The 23194-nt window shown below is 34.1% G+C and overlaps 1 protein-coding gene across 2 annotated transcripts in view; it reads left to right on the top strand.

Moving 5' to 3' along the window:
* The first annotated feature begins 9982 nt into the window (after positions 1-9982).
* piezo2b (piezo-type mechanosensitive ion channel component 2b) overlaps positions 9983-23194 on the top strand; it is a 164914-nt gene continuing 151702 nt past the window's right edge. For both annotated transcript variants that reach the window (XM_066719130.1, XM_066719121.1), the window contains exon 1: positions 9983-10878. In XM_066719130.1, the coding sequence (XP_066575227.1) occupies positions 10815-10878 (64 nt within the window). In that variant the 5' untranslated portion in view covers positions 9983-10814. The remainder of the gene's footprint in view (positions 10879-23194) is intronic.

The following is a 23194-nucleotide window of genomic DNA, read 5'->3' as shown; positions in this document are numbered from 1 at the left end:
GGTTAAATTAAATATTTTTTTAAACAATTTAAGTTAAACAATGTTTTAAATACAAAAATATATAATTTCAGCATTAAAAATACACCAAATATAGATTTATTGCCTATTGTACCTTAAATTGTTACATTCATAAATAAATACACCTGTAGTTATAAAACAGCAAAACTGAAAAGAGATTTTATATATGGATGCAGCCATATCATAAGCTTATATTCCAAAATTTTAGGGTTTCAAAATGATATATTCCTCTAAAATACGAAAAGAATGGATTTTACACTATGTTTTCTATAGACTCTCCCTTGGTCATTTGGGCAATGCAGAGCAAAATATTTGTCTTTAAGTTAACGGTAAAAAAGGGATCTGAGCAAATATCTATGTATTGGACTGATTTTAGGTACAAATACAAATACAAATAAATCCATTAACTATAACTTGTGCCAATATTATGATATACACGTACATCCATTTGTGTAATTGTACCTGTGGGGTACAAGGGGCCCTGAAATATACATATATTTTACATATCATGGTAATTTGTAAGTAAAATAACAATTGGTAATAATTAATATTTCGACTGGTAGCTCAGAATTATTATTTTTTCTTCAATGTAGATTAAACACAATACAGTTTACCTGGCCTCACTTGGCTCATGACTATCCTGCCTATAAGGGTTCTTAAGCATGTGAACCATTTTGTTTTTAACAGTGCCCTGTACAGGGGACCAATGTAAACATATTTTAACTCAGTCTGACATAAGCACCTATGAAAATGCATCATATATCATTTTTGATTTAAAATATATTTGTTTTAAACTTCCCTCTTGAATTGCTTATCCCTTCTCTATCCTTAAAAGTAAGTCTTTAATGTTTATCCACCCTCTATTTTAGCTTTCTTTCCATTAGTCTGGGTTTCAGTTTTATATCAGCAAGAGATTGCTCTGTCAATGTAATTTACTGTTAACAACAGTATGTGAAAGCAGCTAGAATCAAGTGTTATCATTCAATGCACTTTAACCAAAACATCATTGCCGGTTCAATAAATACTGTGTTGCTTTCCAGTTGCTTTTATTTCCAAGGGGATGATGAATCAGCAAAAAGTAGCTGACCAGGGTCAATAAAGTCAATCTTAACATGAATTTCCATTGGCAACAATGACAGGAACTGAAATGACTGAAAGTTTCAAAGATATACATGTTTAACCTTTGACATTAAGCACTGTAAAACCACACTGTTTGTGATCAGTAAGTCATTCAGTGGAGTCACAATGATATCGCATGTGCTTTACATTTTATACGTTTTATATGTTAAGTGATATTTTAAAATGTTAAAGGTTTTCAGTTCTTGATTGTACTTTGGTACAGAGCAATTTCAAATCAATGCATTTACAATAATAGTTTTTTATGTTTCAGATACTGAAACAGATGTTTTCATAATCTCAAACTCAGCCTCTGAAAATCTAACCTTCTATTCTTCCCCTCCTCCACTGCTCCTGTTGCCATAATTAGTTCATTATTATTATTATTATTATTATTAATAATAATAATAATAATAATAATAATAATAATAATAATCAAATAAACCAATTAAGGGATATTATTATTAACATAATAATAGCCATTATTAGCAGTCATAGAATTAACCTGTAGTTTTATATTTTACTGCAGTAATTATAAAACAAAATCTAAACAAAAATCAATGGGGAACTTAAATATAAACCAAATTTTTGTATTGGCACAAACCAAATATATTTAGTCAACAGCTGTGATTTTAGAATACGATATAAATAATAAAAACAAGAAACAACATTGATATTGATTTTGAGATCAATTTCTGAACTATTTTGGGCTTCTGTCAAGGAAAATGAACATGATAGAGATTCTATATGACTGAGGATGACAGCTGCGCTGTGTTTAAATGTCTTTCTGCTGGTTAATACAGTAGATAAAATGTGAAATTTCATCACACAAATAACAGGATCCATAGGTCTGCATTAGGCTTGTAAATTGGAGTCTACATGGCTATCCTCTTTGATACAACCCCACCTTTTAGCCCCCTTCTCAATACTAAAGACAAAAAGGAGTATTGTATTAAAGTAGAACTGTAAAATAAAATGTTTATATTGTATGTTCGCTCCATATTTAAACAATGCTACCATCTGATGAAGAGCCGTTTACTGAATGTGTATTCTGCATAGATTTAACATATTCCATCCTTTTTCCATAATATCATAAGAAATGAGAAGGATTACAAATGAATGTGGGCCATTCTCCACAACCTTCTCATCTGATGTTAAATAGTTAATCTGGGGTTCTTTTCTATATACCAAAACATGATGGGAGCAGCATTCTGAATAACATTACCCACAAAATGTGATCATATTACCTATTGTATTTGACTGGCACCAACTTACTTAGGATGGCAGTCCTATATGACTGTATCTCAGTCACAATCTGAACTGATCATTGAAAGTCATGGCTGCTGTATTTATTCTGTGCATGCAAGGCATCATCTCACTAGAAGATGTGTGTGCAACATCTTTGATACAGGCACACATGTTTTCCTTTTAATAGCTGCTGTCATTATTTTTTCTATCCACTTTGTCACTATACTTAACCTACAACTTCCGTTAATATTCTACTCCATGCCTAATGGTTTATTTATTTGCTGTATCCTCTATTCTTAGTTGCAGGGAATCATTTATGCATCTTCAGTTGCTTGGAAGAGCTGCTGCACAATCAATGGAATAAACCCAATAATAGACTCAATAAATCTATCAGATTGTTATTGTGCCCAAGTTCACAATGCAAAGAGAAATGTTTGTGTGGGAATTGTATTCACAATTCAGCCTTAGTGGAGAAAATTCCAATAATAAAACATTTACCTGCCCATACTGTCTTGAATGTCTTAGTGATTGAAATATAAAAAGACACTTTAGCAGTACCTACTTAATAGAAAAGAAAAAAAAAAGTTAAGCCCCCCTGGCATCAGACAGTGGCATGTCTTTGGTCATGTTGGTCAAACTATTATTATTATTATTATTATTATTATTATTATTATTATTATTATTATTATTATTATTATTATTATTATTATTATTATGTTAATCAGTGGGCAAGACCTTACCACTAAGGCACCCCTGAACATACCTATTATTTGGAGGAAAACTCCTGTGCCTTTCCCCCCCCCTCTGTTTCATTATCCTTGAAATGAAATTCTGAAACAGAACTCCATTCAGCTTCTGATAGCTGACATTCTTTATTAAAAGTGTTAAATGCTAATGCTAATATGAAATAATTGAACAGTCATAGATACTACCTACCCAGATCTGAGGACATATCAAAGAATAGTTTTAGAAAATGTAGTGTAAGATAAAATATTTTGCTGATTGTGTTAGTTAATAAAATATGCCTGTGCTGTGTTTGGTGTAAGCCTGGTATGACATTTATTTTATGGATAGGGTTAGATTTGAGGTGACAGATTTCTAATGAATATACATCTAATGATGCTAGTAGTGCATTAATAAAGGGCAAACTCACATTTTACCTGAACCTAGCCTGAATCTGAGCTAAAGCATCTGTAAAATTACAATGAATAGCAACAGTACAGTACCATACTCTGTCATATGATTTAAAGGAAAGAATAAACTGGGCTGTGGAAACAAAGAACGTAAATTGCATTAGTTCAGTATTATGAACGATATCTATCTATCTATCTATCTATCTATATATATATATATATTATCATTAGGAAATATTAGTCAAAATGTTTTCTTTTCATGGTAAGGAATGTTATCAAATAGTTGAGGCATCCTTTCTCCTTATCACACATAGGTCACCTCTCAGATAAAAGTGATGTATTCTAGTGCAAAGTAAGGGCGGTTTTCATTTATGTAATAAGAGGTTCATGACACAAGCAATCCTGAATTATTCAATAACATAATGATAACTGAAGAAAAAGCAGACCTTCTTCGCATTTGAGAAGAATCTAGCATTATAAAATTGAAAAGAGTCCAACATCCCTGTTAGGTGCTTACAATGCATTATGTTTTTTTTTAACCTAGTTAACAAATTAAGCTTTCTTAAGAGAAATTAACATGTAATGCAATTTCTATTCCATCTCCCCATGGTGAAACTTAATTGCAATGCTACTGTCTTTTTCAATTATATCAACATTATTTATTTTACCTGGTCAAGATACATTCTATTAATATTCCTGATGGACAAATAATATTTGATGGGCATCTGTTTTTCATTTGCACAGGAAGCCTGGCTAATTCAAAGCAGAAAATAAGTAAAAAAATAAAAAAGTGTTAATATTGTATTAAATTCTACTAAGTATCATAATGTTGTATTTTATTTATTAAGCTGAATCATAATGTCCCAGGTTGCAGTGTCAAAGTGTATCTCCCCAATAGTAAAACTATAAAATCTATAGCAACACTATGATGTGTGTACATATATATAAAGTATATATATACACTGATCAGCCATAACATTATGACCACATGCCTAATATTGTGTAGGTCCCCCTTTTGCCACCAAAACAGCCCTGACCCGTCGAGGCATGGACTCCACTAGACCTCTGAAGGTGTGCTGTGGTATCTGGCACCAAGACGTTAGCAGCAGATCCTTTAAGTCCTGTAAGTTGCGAGGTGGGGCCTCCATGGATCGGACTTGTTTGTCCAGCACATCCCACAGATGCTCGATTGGATTGAGATCTGGGGAATTTGGAGGCCAAGCCAACACCTTGAACTCGTGATTCATCAGACCGGGCCGCCTTCTTCCATTGCTCCGTGGTCCAGTTCTGATGCTCACGTGCCCATTGTAGGCGCTTTGGGCAGTGGACAGGGGTCAGCATGGGCACCCTGACTGGTCTGCGGTTACGCTGCCCCATACGCAACAAACTGCGATGCACTGTGTGTTCTGACACCTATCAGAACCAGCATTCACTTTTTCAGCAATTTGAGCTTCAGTAGCTCGTCTGTTGGATCGGACTACACGGGCCAGCCTTCGCTCCCCAGCCGTCTAGCCATCACAATTTGGTCCTTGTCAAAGTCGCTCAGATCCTTACGCTTGCCCATTTTTCCTGCTTCTAACACATCAACTTTGAGGACAAAATGTTCACTTGCTGCCTAATATATCCCACCCACTGACAGGTGCCATGATAACGAGATTATCAGTGTTATTCACTTCACCTGTCAGTGGTCATAATGTTATGGCTGATCAGTGTATATATATATGATTTTCAGAAGTGCACATTTTTCACATTTTCTTGGTACCTGGGCCAAAGCATTTCATACATTTTCTTTGCAGGTTTACTGACATTTTACCTCCACCTCATAAAACAGTGTTCAGTTTAATTCTGATTCTGATTTAATTCTTTACTCTGCCATCAATGGTATTTTTCACTTTTAAATTATAGTTACTTATTTTGGGCCTTATTTTTAATGATTCTGAAGATGTATTTTTTGCAACTGTTTTGAATGTTTCATAGTATAGCTGTTTTCAATTTTGCTAAACAAACAAGAAACCATGATGATAATATGGCCATAATGCTGTATCCTGCTCCAAGCTGGGGAGAAGAATAAATATATCACAGAGCTCCTGCAGACTCCTGACAATTTGCTATCGACACAAAACAAGTCAAAGAAAAATATCCCCAGGCTAGAGATAGCACTGTTTTCATTGGCTACCATATGATTAATATTATATTACCTCAAATCATTTGAGCATCCATATAATTTAATTAACAACACTGGCCATCAACATTTTTGTCTTCTCACCAGCAGTATGAAAGGGCATTCTATATCTGGAAATTGTTGGAAGGCTGTAACATGTTTTCTCCATGTTTGGCAAGAGATTACTAAACCGAGCAAACATTGCATGTAACCCGAAGTATGAGTACAATTTAACATTATGATTTTATTATTTAGGAGGTGTTTTATGAAAACCGCACACTATTTGCAAATACTAGACATAGACAGAAAAAGGTACTGCTAATTTGTAAAAACTAAGCCTACGCAATATAATTATTTTTCTTAATCTAAAGGTATAAAAGTTTTTGTTAAGTGTTACATCAATTATGCGTAATTTTCATGCTTGAAAAGGATATAGGAATTCACAAGAATATGACCCACCCAATGTTGTGATTGTTATTAATAAGCTTGTTGCCTAAACTTAAAAAGTTATATAAAAGAGCAAGGTACTGGGACATTTGTGAGGTTTTATCTGCTATAGTTTTGTACTGCTGCACAGGTTTAGATGATTCATTGTTGACACCTCAGTGTCTTCATCATGCTACAGACATAGTAAAGGTTGTTGAGTTGTTAAAAGCTATGTATTTTAAAGGAAATATTTGGATATAAATACAGATTAATTTGAATGGGACATCCAGTGATTTCACCCTTATTGAAGTGTTGATAATCTATGGGATTGAAAGGGGTGCGATACCACACTGGTTATTGCTACTAGGGATAAATGGATTTTACAACCACCTATATCAGGATTTCCTACTATATATGCTTTATTTTATAGTGAATTCATTATAGCCTACATGTTTTGTTAATTTGTTTTCCATCTTTTCAATATTTTTTATTTACACCACTTTTCATTTGTTTACAGTTACTGTACTTGTAAATCTGAGGAACATTGCAGGACAGAAAAGCTTCAGCGTTTTTCTCGTCCCATTAAAACATTGTTCGGTTAATCAAGGAAAGCAGAAAGAATAGATTCCAAGAAGATGATTTTTCCTGCTTTGGTTTTATATATTGATTCAAGAAGTTTGGATTTGGATTGGGGAGAAAGAAAAGATTGTATTTCAAACCCTTTTCCACCACAAAGCAGAGGAGCTATTCCTACTTTAGTAATTTATTCTGAACATCTAATTACTATAATAGTTAAATGAGAAGCAGACTTAAAACTTTATAGAGAGTGCATACTGAGAAGCAAACCAGAGACCCAGCTCTCTCGAGCACCCCAGTAGGGTAGAAAATACTCTTGTTCATAGACATAAACTGATCAAAATGAAACTGCTTTTTGATACAATGACAAATGATATAATTACAAAATGTAACAAATGCAATGACTGTAATTAAATAAGGTAACTGGGTTTTAAGCCAATTCTGTTGTCTTCTCCAGCTGCATTGACAGTATGTGATACTGCTGATATTAGTGATACAGCTGATACTACTAAAATCTGGAGCCTTGTAAAACTTCATGGAAACTCCTGCAAAGAAGGGTCCCAGAGCAAATAAAAACTTTGAGTCGCCTGCCAATCCCACATTACAATTCCAATGCTTGATCCCAGCTTTTGCTTGACACAGGATCCTTCCCTAATGCAAACTCACCATCAAGTACTTGGTTTTTAATTAGAAATAAGTAGATGGATCAGGATTTTCATTTGGTCTGGGACAATGCCTCCACCAAGATGAATTTACAGATAACTGTTCAAGCATCTTCCAGAATCTCACTCTGTTTATGACTTCAAAACAGACTTTAAATAATCCTTGAATCAAAGCTTGTAGTCAGACAGAATAGCTTTTTCCTCTGGTAAACATATAATAGTTTCAGCAGCTATTTTACTTAATGTCTTCAACTGTTATTGGTATCTCCTCAATGTAGCTCGAATGTATAAATATAAAATAATTAAAATCCATTTTCAAAACAGAATTGCAAGCTGATTAGTTTTAAGCTCAGTGGAAGTTCATCTTGCCTAAGCAGAATTTAAACCTAATTGAATTACAGACAGACCAAAATAAGTTTGATCTGAAAGACGGCTTGACGGATAGTACATAGTAGAGATAGTAGAGATTCGTGCATCTGAAAATAAATTCTGACAGCTGGGTATTGGAACAATGGTTTCTGAAAATGATCCCAGTGGGTTGCAGCCGTTCACAAAGGTTGGTGTTTTACTCATAAATACACCTGCTAATTAATAGTTTTATGTATAGACTGTACACTTTCCATGTGAAACTGTCACTCAAGTAGGTACATGCTATTTCAGCCATCTTCATCTTATGCCAAACAGACTTCTATTGATTTCCTTTGTGGGGGTACGTAAAATTGGAACAATGTACTCATACATTATACGCAAGGCCAGCACAAACATTAGACAAACTAGAGAGTTGCCCAGGGCACCAACATTTTGTGTTGTGACCCCTTGCCCATCCTCGTGGGGTAGGGGGAGTGCCCAGGGAGACAGTTTGCCTAGGGCATCACTTATCCTTGTGCCATCTCTTACTATTCAGGGTATTGTTCACTGATATCATAATGTATTTATTCACCTAGTATGTTTGCAATGAAAACATATAAGATGAGTACATGAAACTAGAAGAATCTCATCATAGCCCCAACCGACTACTAAAGAAAAATAATAAAGCTGTACAACTATAACCATTACTTGAACCAAAAACAACAGTGGCAATGAGTTTCAGCAATCTCTGAGAAATAGCATGCTGGATTCTGAGGAAATTATTTGTTTTCTTTGATCCGTAACACATACAGCTCTATAGGTGATTTCTTTTTAATGCCCCCACATTGTTCTACATGTGGACCTTGATTCTTTCAACGTATGTCATTTGAATGTATTTTAATGATTATTGCATTGTATTATGATAAAATGTATAATAAAATATACATTATATTGTATTTTGGGGGGCTTTAGTGGATTATATCTATATGTAATGGTGGACGAGTTAAATAGCTCAACTTGAGTCCACATGATTCAGTTACAATCTGGTCCTAAAGAGTTATTGGGTGCATTAAGATACTGCTGTAGTGTTGTTAATGTACACTGCCACCAAGCTGCAAAGATACCTGCTTGTGGGCCCTTTATCTGGCCTTTCAATAAAAGTATTTAAATGTTGGCACTTAAACGCTATTGCCACTGATATGATAGAATGTGGTACATGCAAAATGTCTCTTTTATTTGCTTTTCCAATCATTGGTCATTATATACTTCACTACATTCTGTGGGTTGTGTTTTACTTCATAAATAAGCCCATTATATATTCTATTATGTTTCATTGAATGTTAATAAATTACCTTCTGAAAAGAACAGAATAACATGTATTGTCGATAGGTGGCGCTTTAACATTATCAACTGGTTTAACTCAACAACCTTCCCCTTTCCTAACAAGTTTCATAATAGCTGGCAAAAAGGAAACAGATGTGTAGCAAAGGGTCAGCTTTCCCCCTGGCATTGTTTTATTTTTAAGTATTTTAAACAGCACAATAACAAGCATGACTATTTCTGAACTATATCCAATTAGTAAATTCAACGTACTGTATACCCATGTGTAACAACAAATAGGCTATATAAACAAACACAAAAGTAGTCATTTTTTGACTTCTGCTTCCTTAAATTAAGTATGAAACATTTAATAACCCCAGTGCGTTTTTCATTCGGGTAAAAATCTAATTAAATTTACAACACCAACAATAATAATAAACTTATTCTTAAAATTGTACAAAAACAAAACTTAAAAACACCAACATAACATTAAAACAAACACAAAATACACACATTTTCAGAAAGACACTTTGAATAGTTTCTTGTTTTATTTACCTCTATTAGATTAAATACTACTAATGGACCTTTTGGAAATACAGTGCATACCTGACAGTGTTGCCTCTCCTTAATTTCCCCCAAACTGGTCCTAAAAATCCCCCACAACACATATCATAATTTATATCATTACAAGAATATATATATATATATATATATATATATATATATATATATATATATATATATATATATATATATATATATATATATATATATACTCCCCACCAGGTTAAATCAATTATCCTCCAATATTTTCCCCCATACTCCATGTTGCCCCCACATTTCCCCCATGGCACTGGTACCTGACCCTACAGGGGACTGGGGCAGAGCTGGGCACGCCTGTGGCACACTCGGGGGCGGGGCCAGCCTCCCCAAACACATGTACTGCCGTCCTGGTCCCGCCTCCCGTCCGCGGCCATTGGCGCTCATCTTTACTCCCGAGGTTTGGCGTGACTTCTGAGTGGTCCAACGGTGCGTCAGTCACAGGGTGGTCCTGCAAACTTTTCATTGAGGAGGAGAGCAGTGGAGATCAGATGTGCTCAAAGTCAGAGGTGGCAGCTGTGCAGCAGCGACAGGCAGGGCAAGAGCTCAGCCCGCAGCTTGCAGTCTACCCGGGATGAATAAAGTCACACGGATTTGACGTGTTGGGCGTATTTTATCCAGCGCAGTGGGTAAAGTTGGACACGTCCGAAGTGGATTCCGGATTATACAAGACAATGATGAATGGATCCGTAACTTCTTGCTTTTTCTCTGGTTGCATATCGCTCGAACGGTAGCTCGGGGCATCTGGAAACCAGCTTGCTCGACATCCTCAACAAGTGATTTTGTGCCCCACACATTTCCAGAGGATAAAGTAATCCAACAGAAAGAAAGTGACCAGTCGCTCGACATACTCTTTCTTTTTCCATTAGTTGTGCTGTGCATTTTTTATTTCAATTATTCCCAGACCTGTTCTGCAGCAACTCCGGGGGCTCTGAGATGGGCAGTGCAGAATAAAGGAGAAAACAGCAGAGGTGGGACACAAGAGCTCCTCACTTCAGTCCCAGCTCCTATGGGACACCATGAGCAGACTGTCCGGCTGATGAACCCTCGTCCAAGGGGGATGTAACCGACGCTGAACAATGCTCAGCTATCTGGACTCTGGAAAAGGGTGGACTTAAAGCACATTTGCATTTCTTGAGCGATATATCCCATATCTTCTCTTGAAATTTAGGGCATTGTTGACCTTGACTTTAAACACCCCGAGCAATGGCTTCAGAAGTGGTGTGTGGACTGATCTTCAGGTTGCTTCTGCCAGTATGTCTAGCGGCAGGTAAGTTGTTGCTCTTAAGTGCATGCCAGTGACTTCAATGACCATGAAACCGGCTTTAAATTTAAGCACACAAAAGAGTTAACTCTGAGAAATGATACAGTGAGTAATACAATAGTAATCATTAGATACAATCCCCAGCCTGTCTTTAGAATTAATTGAATATTCCTTAAATGTGCGAATGCTTTACTATCTTGTACCATTTATAATTGGAAATAATCCACATCAATTAAACAATTCCACTTATAATTATGATGGGAAACTACTATTTGTTGTTATTAATATGTATGGCAATGACAATCAAGAACAGTATACCGAAATATTATATCTAAAAATGATACATTTATATACATTTGCAAAATAAAACAATAAAACAAAAACAAACCGAAGAACATTTGTGATGTGAGAAGTTGTAATTGTATGCACCGATTCAAATGTAACAGACATGATGCAGAAGGGAACTTTATTTCATGTGAGACCTATTATTTGTAACCATAAACTTACCGCCGTGCTGACCTGACAAACGTTATTACATTTTGTATTGAAAAGTAATTTTCTCTGTAGAGCAGAGCCAGCCTTGGTATCCATCTGATCATAGCCTGTGCCAGAGAGAATCAAACTATTGATAATGAATTGTACCTGACAAAATGCAACACAATTATTTGAAGACGGATCAACCTATATATGTCCCCTATATATTTCCGACAATCATGGACTCTTGTTCATATACGTGATAATTTATATTGCTTAGAAAGGTAAGAATTTACCTATAGATAACATTAAGTGCAAGAGCTGAAAATAGTAAGTGCTTGAAAATCTTGAATAAACATTAAACATTATTAGCCTATGTATATTATTATTATTATTATTATTATTATTATTATTATTATTATTAATAATAATAATAATAATAATAATAATAATAATAATAATATTAATAATAATAGTAGTAGTAGTAGTAACAGTGTTCTTGATTTAAAAAAAGCATTACAAACAAATAAACAGACAAAGGTGAAAAACAGCAGCTTGGTGAAACTAGCTCCCAGCAGGTATGACCATTAATGTATTAATAAACTGGGAGCTCTGGTGATGTAAGCATGTGTCTGTCCATCTTCACTCCATCACTTCTCACTTCTTCCTGTACCAAGAGTTCAGTTACTGTATAATACAAACTTTGCGCTTTAGGGAACAAGAAAAATATTTGTTTTATTGAAGACATCTCTAATGATCTCTAAAACAACCATGCAAAACAAACAATAAAACAAAACAAAACAATAATTTGTACAAACTCATCTTGTGTTTAATTAACAGTGAACAAGGATATTATTTAAGTTTGATTTTCTGGATTAAGACAAATATTTAGATGTCTTTGGCCACATTTTAGAGAATGCATCCCCAAAAGTTATCATGGACAGATTGCTTCCTTTTGGGTTTGGAACGATAGTTTTGTCAATTTCCATAACATAATCCAAGAGCCAAGTTTCTAAATTAGAACACATACTATAGGCAGATTAATCAATCTGGCTTTATTCTCTTTTATAGTTTGATCTATGCAGTATCCCACAGACTTTAAATAATGAAAAAGACTGAGACCATTTTGTTTATTTATTCCTTTTTTTAAAATAATTGTAATGAGAGTGTGTTTGCAGTACTTGGAAGACTGACAGAACTCTTGTAAAAGCTTTGAGTACCATTTTTTCTTAACTGCTTTAAGTGGCAAGTCTAGAATGTTCTCTGGATGGACAGATAGCATTTTTTGGTTAAAAAGTAGGATGTTTGTACCTTCAAAATCCAAAGCCAAATATATCAGAAATTGTAGTATACTCTCTGCACAAGAGTAATTGGAAACAGCTATGAGCATGACAATTACTATAGTATAATTAATTAATTCAATTTATTTCAATTATGTCATGAAGACATGCAAGTGACATATAAAGGTACAATAATATAGTGTTACACTTGCTTGGTTGATAGTATTTGACAACTAAAATAGATGTTGGAAGCTTGAGAAAACGCACTGGTGTTTGTGAATTGAGAATCTGATCTCAAATCCAAAAAAACAAATGTTTCATATTCATATTCTATACCATTGTTGATGCAGAAATTGATTTTTGTGTTGCCGCAGCCTTGACAATCTGGGCAGATGCAGTTTTGAAATGAATGCTTTACATACTATTTTGTTATTGTATATGTAGTTTTTTACATATAACTACTCTCTTCACATATAAGCATCTTCATTAGTACACAATGTCTTTACTTCATACTATCATAGCCTTTTTGCACATATTATAATGGGTCGAGATACAAGACAGATTTGTTTTAATGCATTTTAAAACTAAATATTTCTCAATTTAGAGATAGTAATTTCTTGTGTTTTTGATGGTTTGTTTTTTTAGTAGCAGCATTTTGCTATATTGGCAGTGAATTCAACTGCTAATTCTGGATAGAAGCCTAAATGGAACAAGCACTGTAATTGCTTAGGAACACATGCTGCTGTACATTGCACCCAGGGTGATTCCACAGATGACACCCATTCAGAATGTCTTTATTAGTGAGTTGGCATGGCTTCCTTTGATTCTATTACTGCTTTTAGATTGTTTGGTAGTCAGTATAGAAATGTTATTGTCTGGGGCATATCCTTTGTCAAGCAGCAAAAGCCTTAATGCTTACAGACGTTCTCAGGGAAGCATTAGGTGTGGAGTAGTAAAACCATATGAACTGGAATTTGCAGAATATATATGTTAACAGCTTTATGGGATGTTAATAAATGTGAAACCTATATATGTACACAATGTAGTATTGGTTGTTTTTTTCCAATTAAAATTGTCTCTTAGAGAATAGAATTGCTGAGGAAATCGTTTTTGAGCAAATTGGCTAAAATAGTTGAAGGTTATACTGTGTATTTTGTCTAAATCATATGCTGCATTTTGTCAATGAGAGATTAATTATTTAGATGCAATAAATAAACGGGTGCGGAAATAGCAATCTACTCTTAAACCTTGCTTATAAAGTGTTTGTCTTTGAAGCTTAGATATTGCTCATTTTATTGGTATTGCTATAAAAGGAACACCTGGGTCAAATATTTGTTTATGTAATTTGCAGTGACCTAAATAATATCAGACACTGATGAAGGCTTGAGGCCGAAAACATTTTGTCATTGTTCTAAATAAATTAATTGAAAGGAAACTAGTATGTTGAGTGTGATTTATAATATTTATTTATAATATAACTAAATCATATTCAAGTCACAACATTGTTATAAGCTGTACACTGATGTACAGAAGAAAAAAACAACTGGAATACACTAGCCTTGTTTTATAGGCTTCAGAGGACATCACCTTAGTGGAACATTAGATATCCACTCTTTTACAGGTCGACCACCATGCACTGAAAGTATGCCGATCACTAAAACACAGTAAACAGAAAACACTGTAAAAAATAATCATGGTTCAACTCCAGTGACAATTAACTGAAAACATGACCATTAATAAAGGGTTATATGAAGTAATATTACTTATTGATACAGTAATGGGAGATTTGGCATTATTAGCCTTACTGCTGCTGATAGACAATAGCGACCAACCAACACAACTGATAAACTGCAGCCAACATTGTCTGGGGCCAATGTTATTTTGGTTTGTTTCCTGCTGATGTGGCAGAGGCAAAGCATGGAAGTGTTTGCTACAGATGCAAATGTCATGGAAGACACTTAGAAGATGTGAACCAGCTTGTGAGGGGGAAAAATGCATGTTGTTCTCTTTTAAAAACATTCTTCTTATGACATTAATTCTTCATGCCTCGCCCGTTTCAGCACCTTTCTCGAAAGTCAACTAATAGAAAAGCAATATGGCGATGTCAGCAGAAGTGTTGCTAAAAAAAAGAACTAGGCACTTAAAGGCCTTTATAAACTTGGATCTGAAACTCTGAAAATCATGCCAAATCAGTGATGCCACTGGTATTTGGTCTAATATTTTATACTTTCCGTAGCAAGTATAATTTTCAAGTTATCTGACGTCAGTAATGATCAAAAACAAACTTTCTCAACTTTCTGTAACATATTAATTTAATAACTACAGATGCGTGACAGTTTTAAATGCTCATATTCAAAATGTCAGATTCCTGGTGCTTAGTCATTCAGCAAAGCAAATCTTTATTAAAAAAACATGAATTTAATTATTGTACTCTTCTATTTTGTCCGTAATTTGTTCAATATTCACAATAGGAGCTTTAACAATACAATTACAATACACAAACACACATTATGGAAGAAGAGAAGGGGGAATTTCAATCTTAATATGTTACTATCTTATGCCATTTTATCTTATGGATCAAGCTATAAGATTAGAATGAATATTGTGTTTTTTTAACCAAAATTTACAGAATATGACTGGAATTATGTACAGAAGATACTTTGAAAACGTTAAAACACAATTTAAAAAGGTATTGAAAACACTTCAGTAATCAGGCTCTGAATTGTATAATATGAAACAATATGTATTAAGCAGGTAAAGACACAAAGTACAATGTATTTTCTTTTGTTGCATCAGAAGAGTTTTTAGAGACAGTAGGTTTTCAATCAGTATACATTCCTTCTTATCTGAGATAAGGTGCAAGATTATTTAATTTTACGGGTCACCTACGCTTTTTGTAACCAACAAACTGTCTGACAGCACACAAAGTACATACATTGAGTTTGTCAGTTATCAGAAAAGCTCTTCCATAAAATGGGCTAAGGGCAGATTATAGGGAAGGGGCAATAAATAGTGTTAATTTATTAGTGAATATTAGCCCAAAATGAAAGGGCATGAACTTTGACTATAAAGCTGAGTTGACCATAAATACGAGTGGCAGAAACTCTGTGATCTTTAACAGTGATCTTCTGACCATAAGCTGTATCGGGAGGTACAGCAGACTTGGTACAGATAGCAAGATAGGATATCAGATGACTCCCAAAAGAGTGCATAGCCAAGGCCAGAGAGGAAGGTTTCATAAGGAAAACATTTGACGAGGTGACTACAGAGTGGATCAACAAACAAATTAAGGGGTTTAGCTTTCAATGGCAATTGCTGTGGCAATATAGCATGGTACAAATATGGTATGACTCTTTTTCTCTTAGTGTTTTTGCTCATAGTAAATTAACGTCTAGATGTGCCTAGTATTCCTTATAACTGAATATGTTACCCGAGGAGATATTAGGAACTGGAAAATATAGGAATGTTCCTCAGAACAATATCAAAATCTCTAAAATTACAATGCATCAGAAAGTTTTGGGCAATTAATAACAAATACTACTGATTTTATTCTTGTTGGTCATCTGCAACATTTACCAAAGTGTATTTCTTAACCACAAGTCTTCATAATCTACTGTCACATTTTGTGTACAGAAATAATATATAATTTCCAGTTTCTGTTATTCTTTAAATTAATTGCTGACAGGATGATTACTGAAGCATCATCTCAGTGTAGGAAGCCATTTCAATTGTGTCCTAATGCTCTGTTTTGCCCTATTGAAAGCATACAATTGATAGACCAAGACTGATAAACTGCATCATAATGTCTACAAACCACTGGATCCTAATCAGAGATAAATTAATAAAGCTTGAAAAATGAAACATGAAGATACAATTTAATAGATGCTTTCATCCTAGAATTGCCATGCATTCCCCAGGATGGGTCTTTAATAAGTACCTAATGAGTTTGAACACTGTGCAGTGTAGATAATGCCTTGAGGAAACAACCCTGGCTTTGTACTGACTGTAGGGGTGACTGAATGGTAAAGGTAATATAGGTGGTGGAGCACATTAATTACATTAATTATTCCGAATAAATGTTCAGTGCTTTTATGTCCGCATCTTTGAAAAGACCTTATTAACATTTGTTAATTTTGTTAATTTAGTGTTTTGTCAATTAGATAAAATTAAAGATTCTTTCAGTTTTTCTTTGTGTTTGTCTCTTCATCACCTTGTGTGCTGAAAGATAACACACTATTTCTAAAGATCGGTCAATACTAGTTTAGTGAGGGCATCGATTCTATGGCTGATTATATATGTATTATCCAAGAGTCACCGTGGTTCAGAGATTTATATTATCAGTGGGACTGTATCTTACTGCTACCATGCATGCAGCATAGTGCATTTTCAGCAGGAAATGGTTCCAAGCAATGTATACGAAAAAATGGGACCATAGTGCCATATGTAATGTGTGCAGAGTGTAATGTGAGTTGTAAAGTACTTTTCAAAGTGTTTATGTTTGTAATCATTGGGTAAAATAATTACCGAACAAATCTCCACCTGCTAGGTTTATAGAACAACACAGAGAATGTCATGTAAAACTGTGTGTTATTTTCTTCTTTAAGGTAGCTAATAAATAAGTTTGCTTCATGTCTAAAATATCATCTGAATTCACAGATAAAAATAATCCACAAATTAAAGTGGGAATTTCAATTTGCGTATACACTAATTGTTTATTCTGAGACAAATACAATGGTTATTGTATTTGTAATTCCAGAAAGTGCAGATGTTTCATCTTTTTAAAACTTTACAATTACTCATATCCGGTTTTCCTTTAACGTATTTCCCTTAACGTATTTCATGAATGTGGTGACTGCTCATCCTCATTATCGTGGAGGTGAATAAGGATTGTCTTTCTTCCGCTGCTGTAATTTGTAAAACAATGAAGAATACAAAAGCATTATGCACCCGCTAAATGCCAGGTGGCTGCACAAGAAAGGTTTTCAAAGAGGAGATGCAAGAACAAATTATTAATATATAGATCTACACCCTTTGTCGGAAAGTTTTCACTGAGGAGATGCCATCCCCAACTTTCCATTTGGAGGGGCTGCTATGCTGGTTTGAGGTTACTGCTACTGATGTCTGACAGATGCCAAGGTGCATATATATTGTGTTCTGAAGGCTATATCCATGGTTGAGTTCCACATCAGACAAACACCCCTTGTGATAAAGAGCTCTGTGATTACAGATGGAGGCTTAACTATAACATTATATAACTAGTAGATTTGAAGACTTGCAAGGTCTTCCCAGTCACTTTATGTAAGCCTTACAGAAGACAGCTATAGGAAGTAGGGATTAAGCCAAAGCTTCCATCACAGCGCAAAGGGGAATAGAAATGAGTGACGGGCAATGAGTGACAAACGATCGTTGCCTATTTTGCAAGGAAATACACTGAGCCAGTGTAGAGAGAGCTTTTAAAAAATGACCCTTGATTGTGGAATTCCTAGAATCAGATTGGAAGGTTTGTTGGGAAAAAATAGGAAATCCAGCCTTAAAAATACATATACACATGTATTTACAATGTATTTAAAAAATATATAAGTACATAGTATTGTAATGAATAATTTATATTACGTTACATTATCTTTACCCTTTCATAACTGATTTAAAATACAGCAGATTTACTGAAAAGGGAGATCCTTTCTGAGGCCCGAGACCCGCTTTATGACTTACGTTTGCTGCCACCCAACTGTAAAAAGGACCTGGGCACCTCTCTGTGCTGAACAGCAGTTAATGGAAGTCATTCAGAAAGCTGTAAATCATGGAATATGTAGAGAATGTTTTTACAGAAGTTTTAAATATTCATGACGTTTATTTAAATTGTTTAAATAACATCAGTCAACATTTAATGAACTACAAAAAATAATATGAATTGACATAAGATAACTATATAAATAGGGTATTCATATTCAAAATAATAATAAAAATACAGTCAATAATGATTAAATAAGGCAACAGCGCCATGTGTACTTGACTGAATTGAGCCTTTATCAAGTAGAATTCAAAACATTAATTATGTAGAGTATTAATGGTTTATGGTTTGTGTAGGAGCTGTAAGTGAGGAAGTAATGCCTGATAGTTGATGATATTTCAGTGCATTTGGGTGTCTCTTTCCCACATATATTTCCACTTCTGTAATTATGCAGAAATGTTTATATTTTTGTGTGCTTAATTTTAAATTAATTTCTTACATGTTTTTTATTAGATCTGTAACACTTTTGCACAAGAGAGAATATATGTCTGCTTTTCATCTTTGATTATGATGTGAAATTCCAACCGATTAACTCGATCTGGACCCCAAAGAGAGCCACATCCAGTTCCTGTAAGAAAGAGAATGCAGAATCAATACTTTTTGGAATAACTCCCCACCCTTGATCTTCAAGTCATCCTTTTAGTTGTGATTATCTGGCTGTAGGACATTTCCATTAATTCACAGGATGTTTTAACCTCATAAATGAATAATGTCATAATGTGGAAGAAGAATAAGCTTCCTGGTATCATAAACATACATTTAATATTTCATATTTTTTCTATTGTTTAGAAACAATAGCAAGGTACTTACTGGATCACACCTCGGCTGCTGAAAATGAATAGAACACAATTCTGGCTTTGGAATGAACAAATGATGGGTGACATTCATTAGTGATGTATTTGTAGATGTTAAATTGATAATCATTTTATAATTTGGGGGCAAAGGAAAGGATCTTATGGCAGTATTCACAGAGCAGATTCCTCAAACTCAGTTTCTCACAGATAAAGTTTACAGACAGAAATGGTGTGATAAACATCAAAACATCTGTCGTCTCTAGCGTTGTGCCTGTAAGCCTGCAGCAGAGTGAGAGCAGATTGTTTTTAGTGGATTCCCCGTACAGATACTGCATTGTACTGCTTTTTAATTAATTTGATTGTGGAATTCAGGGACACAATTTATAACATGTTACCAGTACTAAAGACACAATTGTTTAATTTCTTCTCTCTGTGGCATTTGATTAAATATAAACAAACATATAAACCATATACATATGCAAACAGACTCACAAATATAGGCCTTGTGTGGATGAAAAGACGATGGTTATTAGAGGAGGTGGACATGACTCACTGTGCTGGCTTGATATGTTGGAGAGTTTACAGAGTTTAAACCCCAGACTGCGTGCTATCAGCTTGTTTTAAATGATCGAATATGTCACTTATGTGTATTTGTACTAAATATATTTAAGTAGATGTTTAAGGATAATATGAAGTTTAAGTAAATTTTTTCCCCACTACAGTGCATACAAAGTTTGAACATCCAATCTGAGGTTATAACATAGAGGAGGGTGTGTAGTTTACAACGCTGAAACTGCCAGCCATTTACCAGTGCCAGTCAGCCTGACTCAAAAAGGGGTTTTCTATAACAATAGTACAGTGTTTCCTTAAATGGCCATATTGTTTGTTATAAAAAAGAATTTATAAGACTTTGATTTGCCTTTTTTCTCTGTATATTATCCTTTCTGTACACTATGCCTAGTAATCTGAGTACATTTTTAAAAAGTTTTTAGTATCATATTTGCATGTGGTTGAATTAGTAAGATATCAAACAGGACAAAATTTTGTGCTTTCTCACATTGCTTATGTACGTTTTGCAACATTACTAAGTCTTTTCATAAATCTTTGTAGAAGCTTTGAAATTACCATTAATTAGTCCTTGGGGCTCAAGGCTTTACTTCATGCGAGCAAGCCCTTTTTAAAACTGAACTATTTATTCAGGTTATGCTCTGAACTAATGTACGTGACATTTTAGAGACTGGGGAATTTTTAACTTCTAACATCCTGTCGCGGTAAGTAATACATGAATGAAGTACTTGGGCTTTGAAACATGATAGAAATTGAAGTAATATTTAATTTACCTCTCCAGAAATGTCTTTACATAGAGGAAGAATATGTTTGCTAATTGTACTACTACTTCTTGAAAATAAAATAGAAGTCACAACCCCTGCCTCAACTCAATCAAGTGGAAGCTTTACAGTTTTCTCTAGGCTAATTAATTACATTTATTAAAATAAATTAATCAGTAAACAGCATTGTTTCAATGTGTGACTAAAACTGTATATCTATTGTACACTGGAAATGCAGAGGAAATCTGTGTCAGTGAATATAGTAACTTTGTAATCCACTGAAATAAGAGAAAATAAAATAATGTTTTTCTAAAGTATGCACTTAAAGAGCAACTATCACAGTTTCCTCATCTGTTGGTAGGAGTGTACAAGTAAAGTATCTACCACCTCTCTGTTCAATTCTGAACTGTCATATTAATAACTTTAACTCTTAAAAGTCTAACCCTCAGCAAGAAATGGCAGCTGTAAAGAGGCTATGGGAGTTCTGCATTGAGGTTTCATCAATTCCTGATTTACTGAATTTGCAAAAGCCTGCTGCTTGAGTAATAACTATATTATTAATAATAATAATAATAATAATAATAATAATAATAATAATAATAATAATAAAAACCTGTATTTCACAGCTATTAAAAAAAATACCCAAACTCAACATTCTGTAAAAAGGAGAGTAAACAAAAATACCCTAATAAGGTCACAAATGTAAATACATTTAAGTAGAAATGCAGCAGCAACACATAACTGGCAGACATTCTTTGTGATACAATTCAAATCTACTAATCTGACCAAATTGCGTTGAGAGTCCGAGTTAATTACTGGCCTTAAGAACAAATAAACCTAATTCTGAAATGACAGGCATAATTAATGAGCAACATAAGATGTGGTCAGATGGGTAAACTGAATGTGTGCAATGGGACGTTCCTTGGAAACCTTATTCTGAACCTCATATTTCTGCCTCCACTTGCAGCATTAAAAAAAAACACAAAATAATAATTTAAATAGTTTAACCTTGGGACAAATTATATATTTAGAGGTGATAAATATGAATTATTTAATTGCATCTCTGTTTTCTATAAGATCAAATTCCAGGTGTAAATGCAATGCTCAGAACTAGACATAGATAGGGTAATCTAAGCTATTTTGTTACTTGGTTGCAATGGGAAAAGAAGTTGTGTTTTTAATGGAATATTACAAAATCCAGCAGCACATCCCGAACTTAAATTAATAGGTATACGTTTATATATGACAGTTTTATCTCCTCCATCTTATACTGTGATAAAGTATTTTCTAGTTCCATTTGTCTTTCAAAACTGAGCTTTAGGAAAGTACATGTGAGCATGGATACTAACTCATATTAGAGATAATATATAAAGTTTCTTAGATATGTCTTCAGAGCACCTTAAATATTGAATAATTTGGTTGATTCGGGCCACAAAACAGCATCATCTTTTTAAAAGATTTTCGTCAGGCTTTTTCTTGTCTCGAAATACTGCTGCTTTGTTCATAAAGCACAAATGTGATGGCATTTTATGTATAGTTATTTTGTGGCCAAAGCAAACGTTTAGGTTTTTGGGTTTGTTTGTCCATGAAAAAGATATTAAAACATATAGCAGGTAAATTAAACTAGATAAACATGATTTATATTGGGTTTCTGGAGGACTAAATTCCCTTCATTACCTGGGCTCTGTTCTGCAGAGGGGTACTTTGCCTTCACAGCATTGAGACATTACAAATTGCTGTAGGCACAAGAGGGTGACAAAGTGCTGGCGATTGCTTCGGTGCATTTTTGGACTATGACTTAGTGTTTATTAGGAAATCCAGACTAAAATTCTTTACTTCGTTTCATCGGCAAAAAGTCGAAGGGAAAGTACGTATAGCTACTGTGAAAAATAGCACTTATAGAAAATATAAATCCTGCTCCATACCTGTTCAACATTAGAATTCAAGGACCCAACAGTACTTTCCTGCTTTACATACAATCTGGACATTTCATAGGATCTGATTTGACAGGTACCATACCTTTTGTAAGCCTGTCTTTGTCATCTGCTTTTTTATCATCACAATGGCATTTTAGACACACAAAAACTGCCAAAAGTAACACAAAAAACTGCCTAGAGTAACCAATTTCACAAGGTGTTAATGTTTCATTATTATATTAGAACCCTGACAGAGTTCCAGGCTTCCCAGCACATCTAGTAATTGTTGCAGGTTCTCTGTGCATTCTTACAAAATGTACTGGCTTTCATTAATGAAGTTACTGAAGCTTTTTGCAGATATACAATGCAGCAAATTTAAAATATTTTGCAAATAGATTCCATAATTTGTGTGATATTGTATACTGTTTTCTTATACACCTTAATCTTTTAATTGATTATGCAGTTGATACACTGCTGTTATTTTCATTTTTTTAACAAAGATAATGAATGCTACTAATGCATAGATAATTATTTTTAAAGTTGTCTGTGTTTTGTCAATGAAGACTGACTTATTTAGACATATATTCAATTTAATCTACAGTGTAAGAGATTATGTTAATTCAGAAGCTGTATTAATAGTCATCAAAGTAGTAAATTGCATGAGACACCTAAAAGATATTATCCATCCAAGAGCAAGGAGAAAAAAAATCCATAACATGCATGTTTGAACTTGCTGTAA

The sequence above is a fragment of the Amia ocellicauda genome, chromosome 2 (genome assembly GCF_036373705.1).
Source record: "Amia ocellicauda isolate fAmiCal2 chromosome 2, fAmiCal2.hap1, whole genome shotgun sequence".
In the NCBI taxonomy this organism is placed as follows: Eukaryota; Metazoa; Chordata; class Actinopteri; order Amiiformes; family Amiidae; genus Amia; species Amia ocellicauda.
This window is presented reverse-complemented; position numbering and strand designations above follow the sequence as displayed.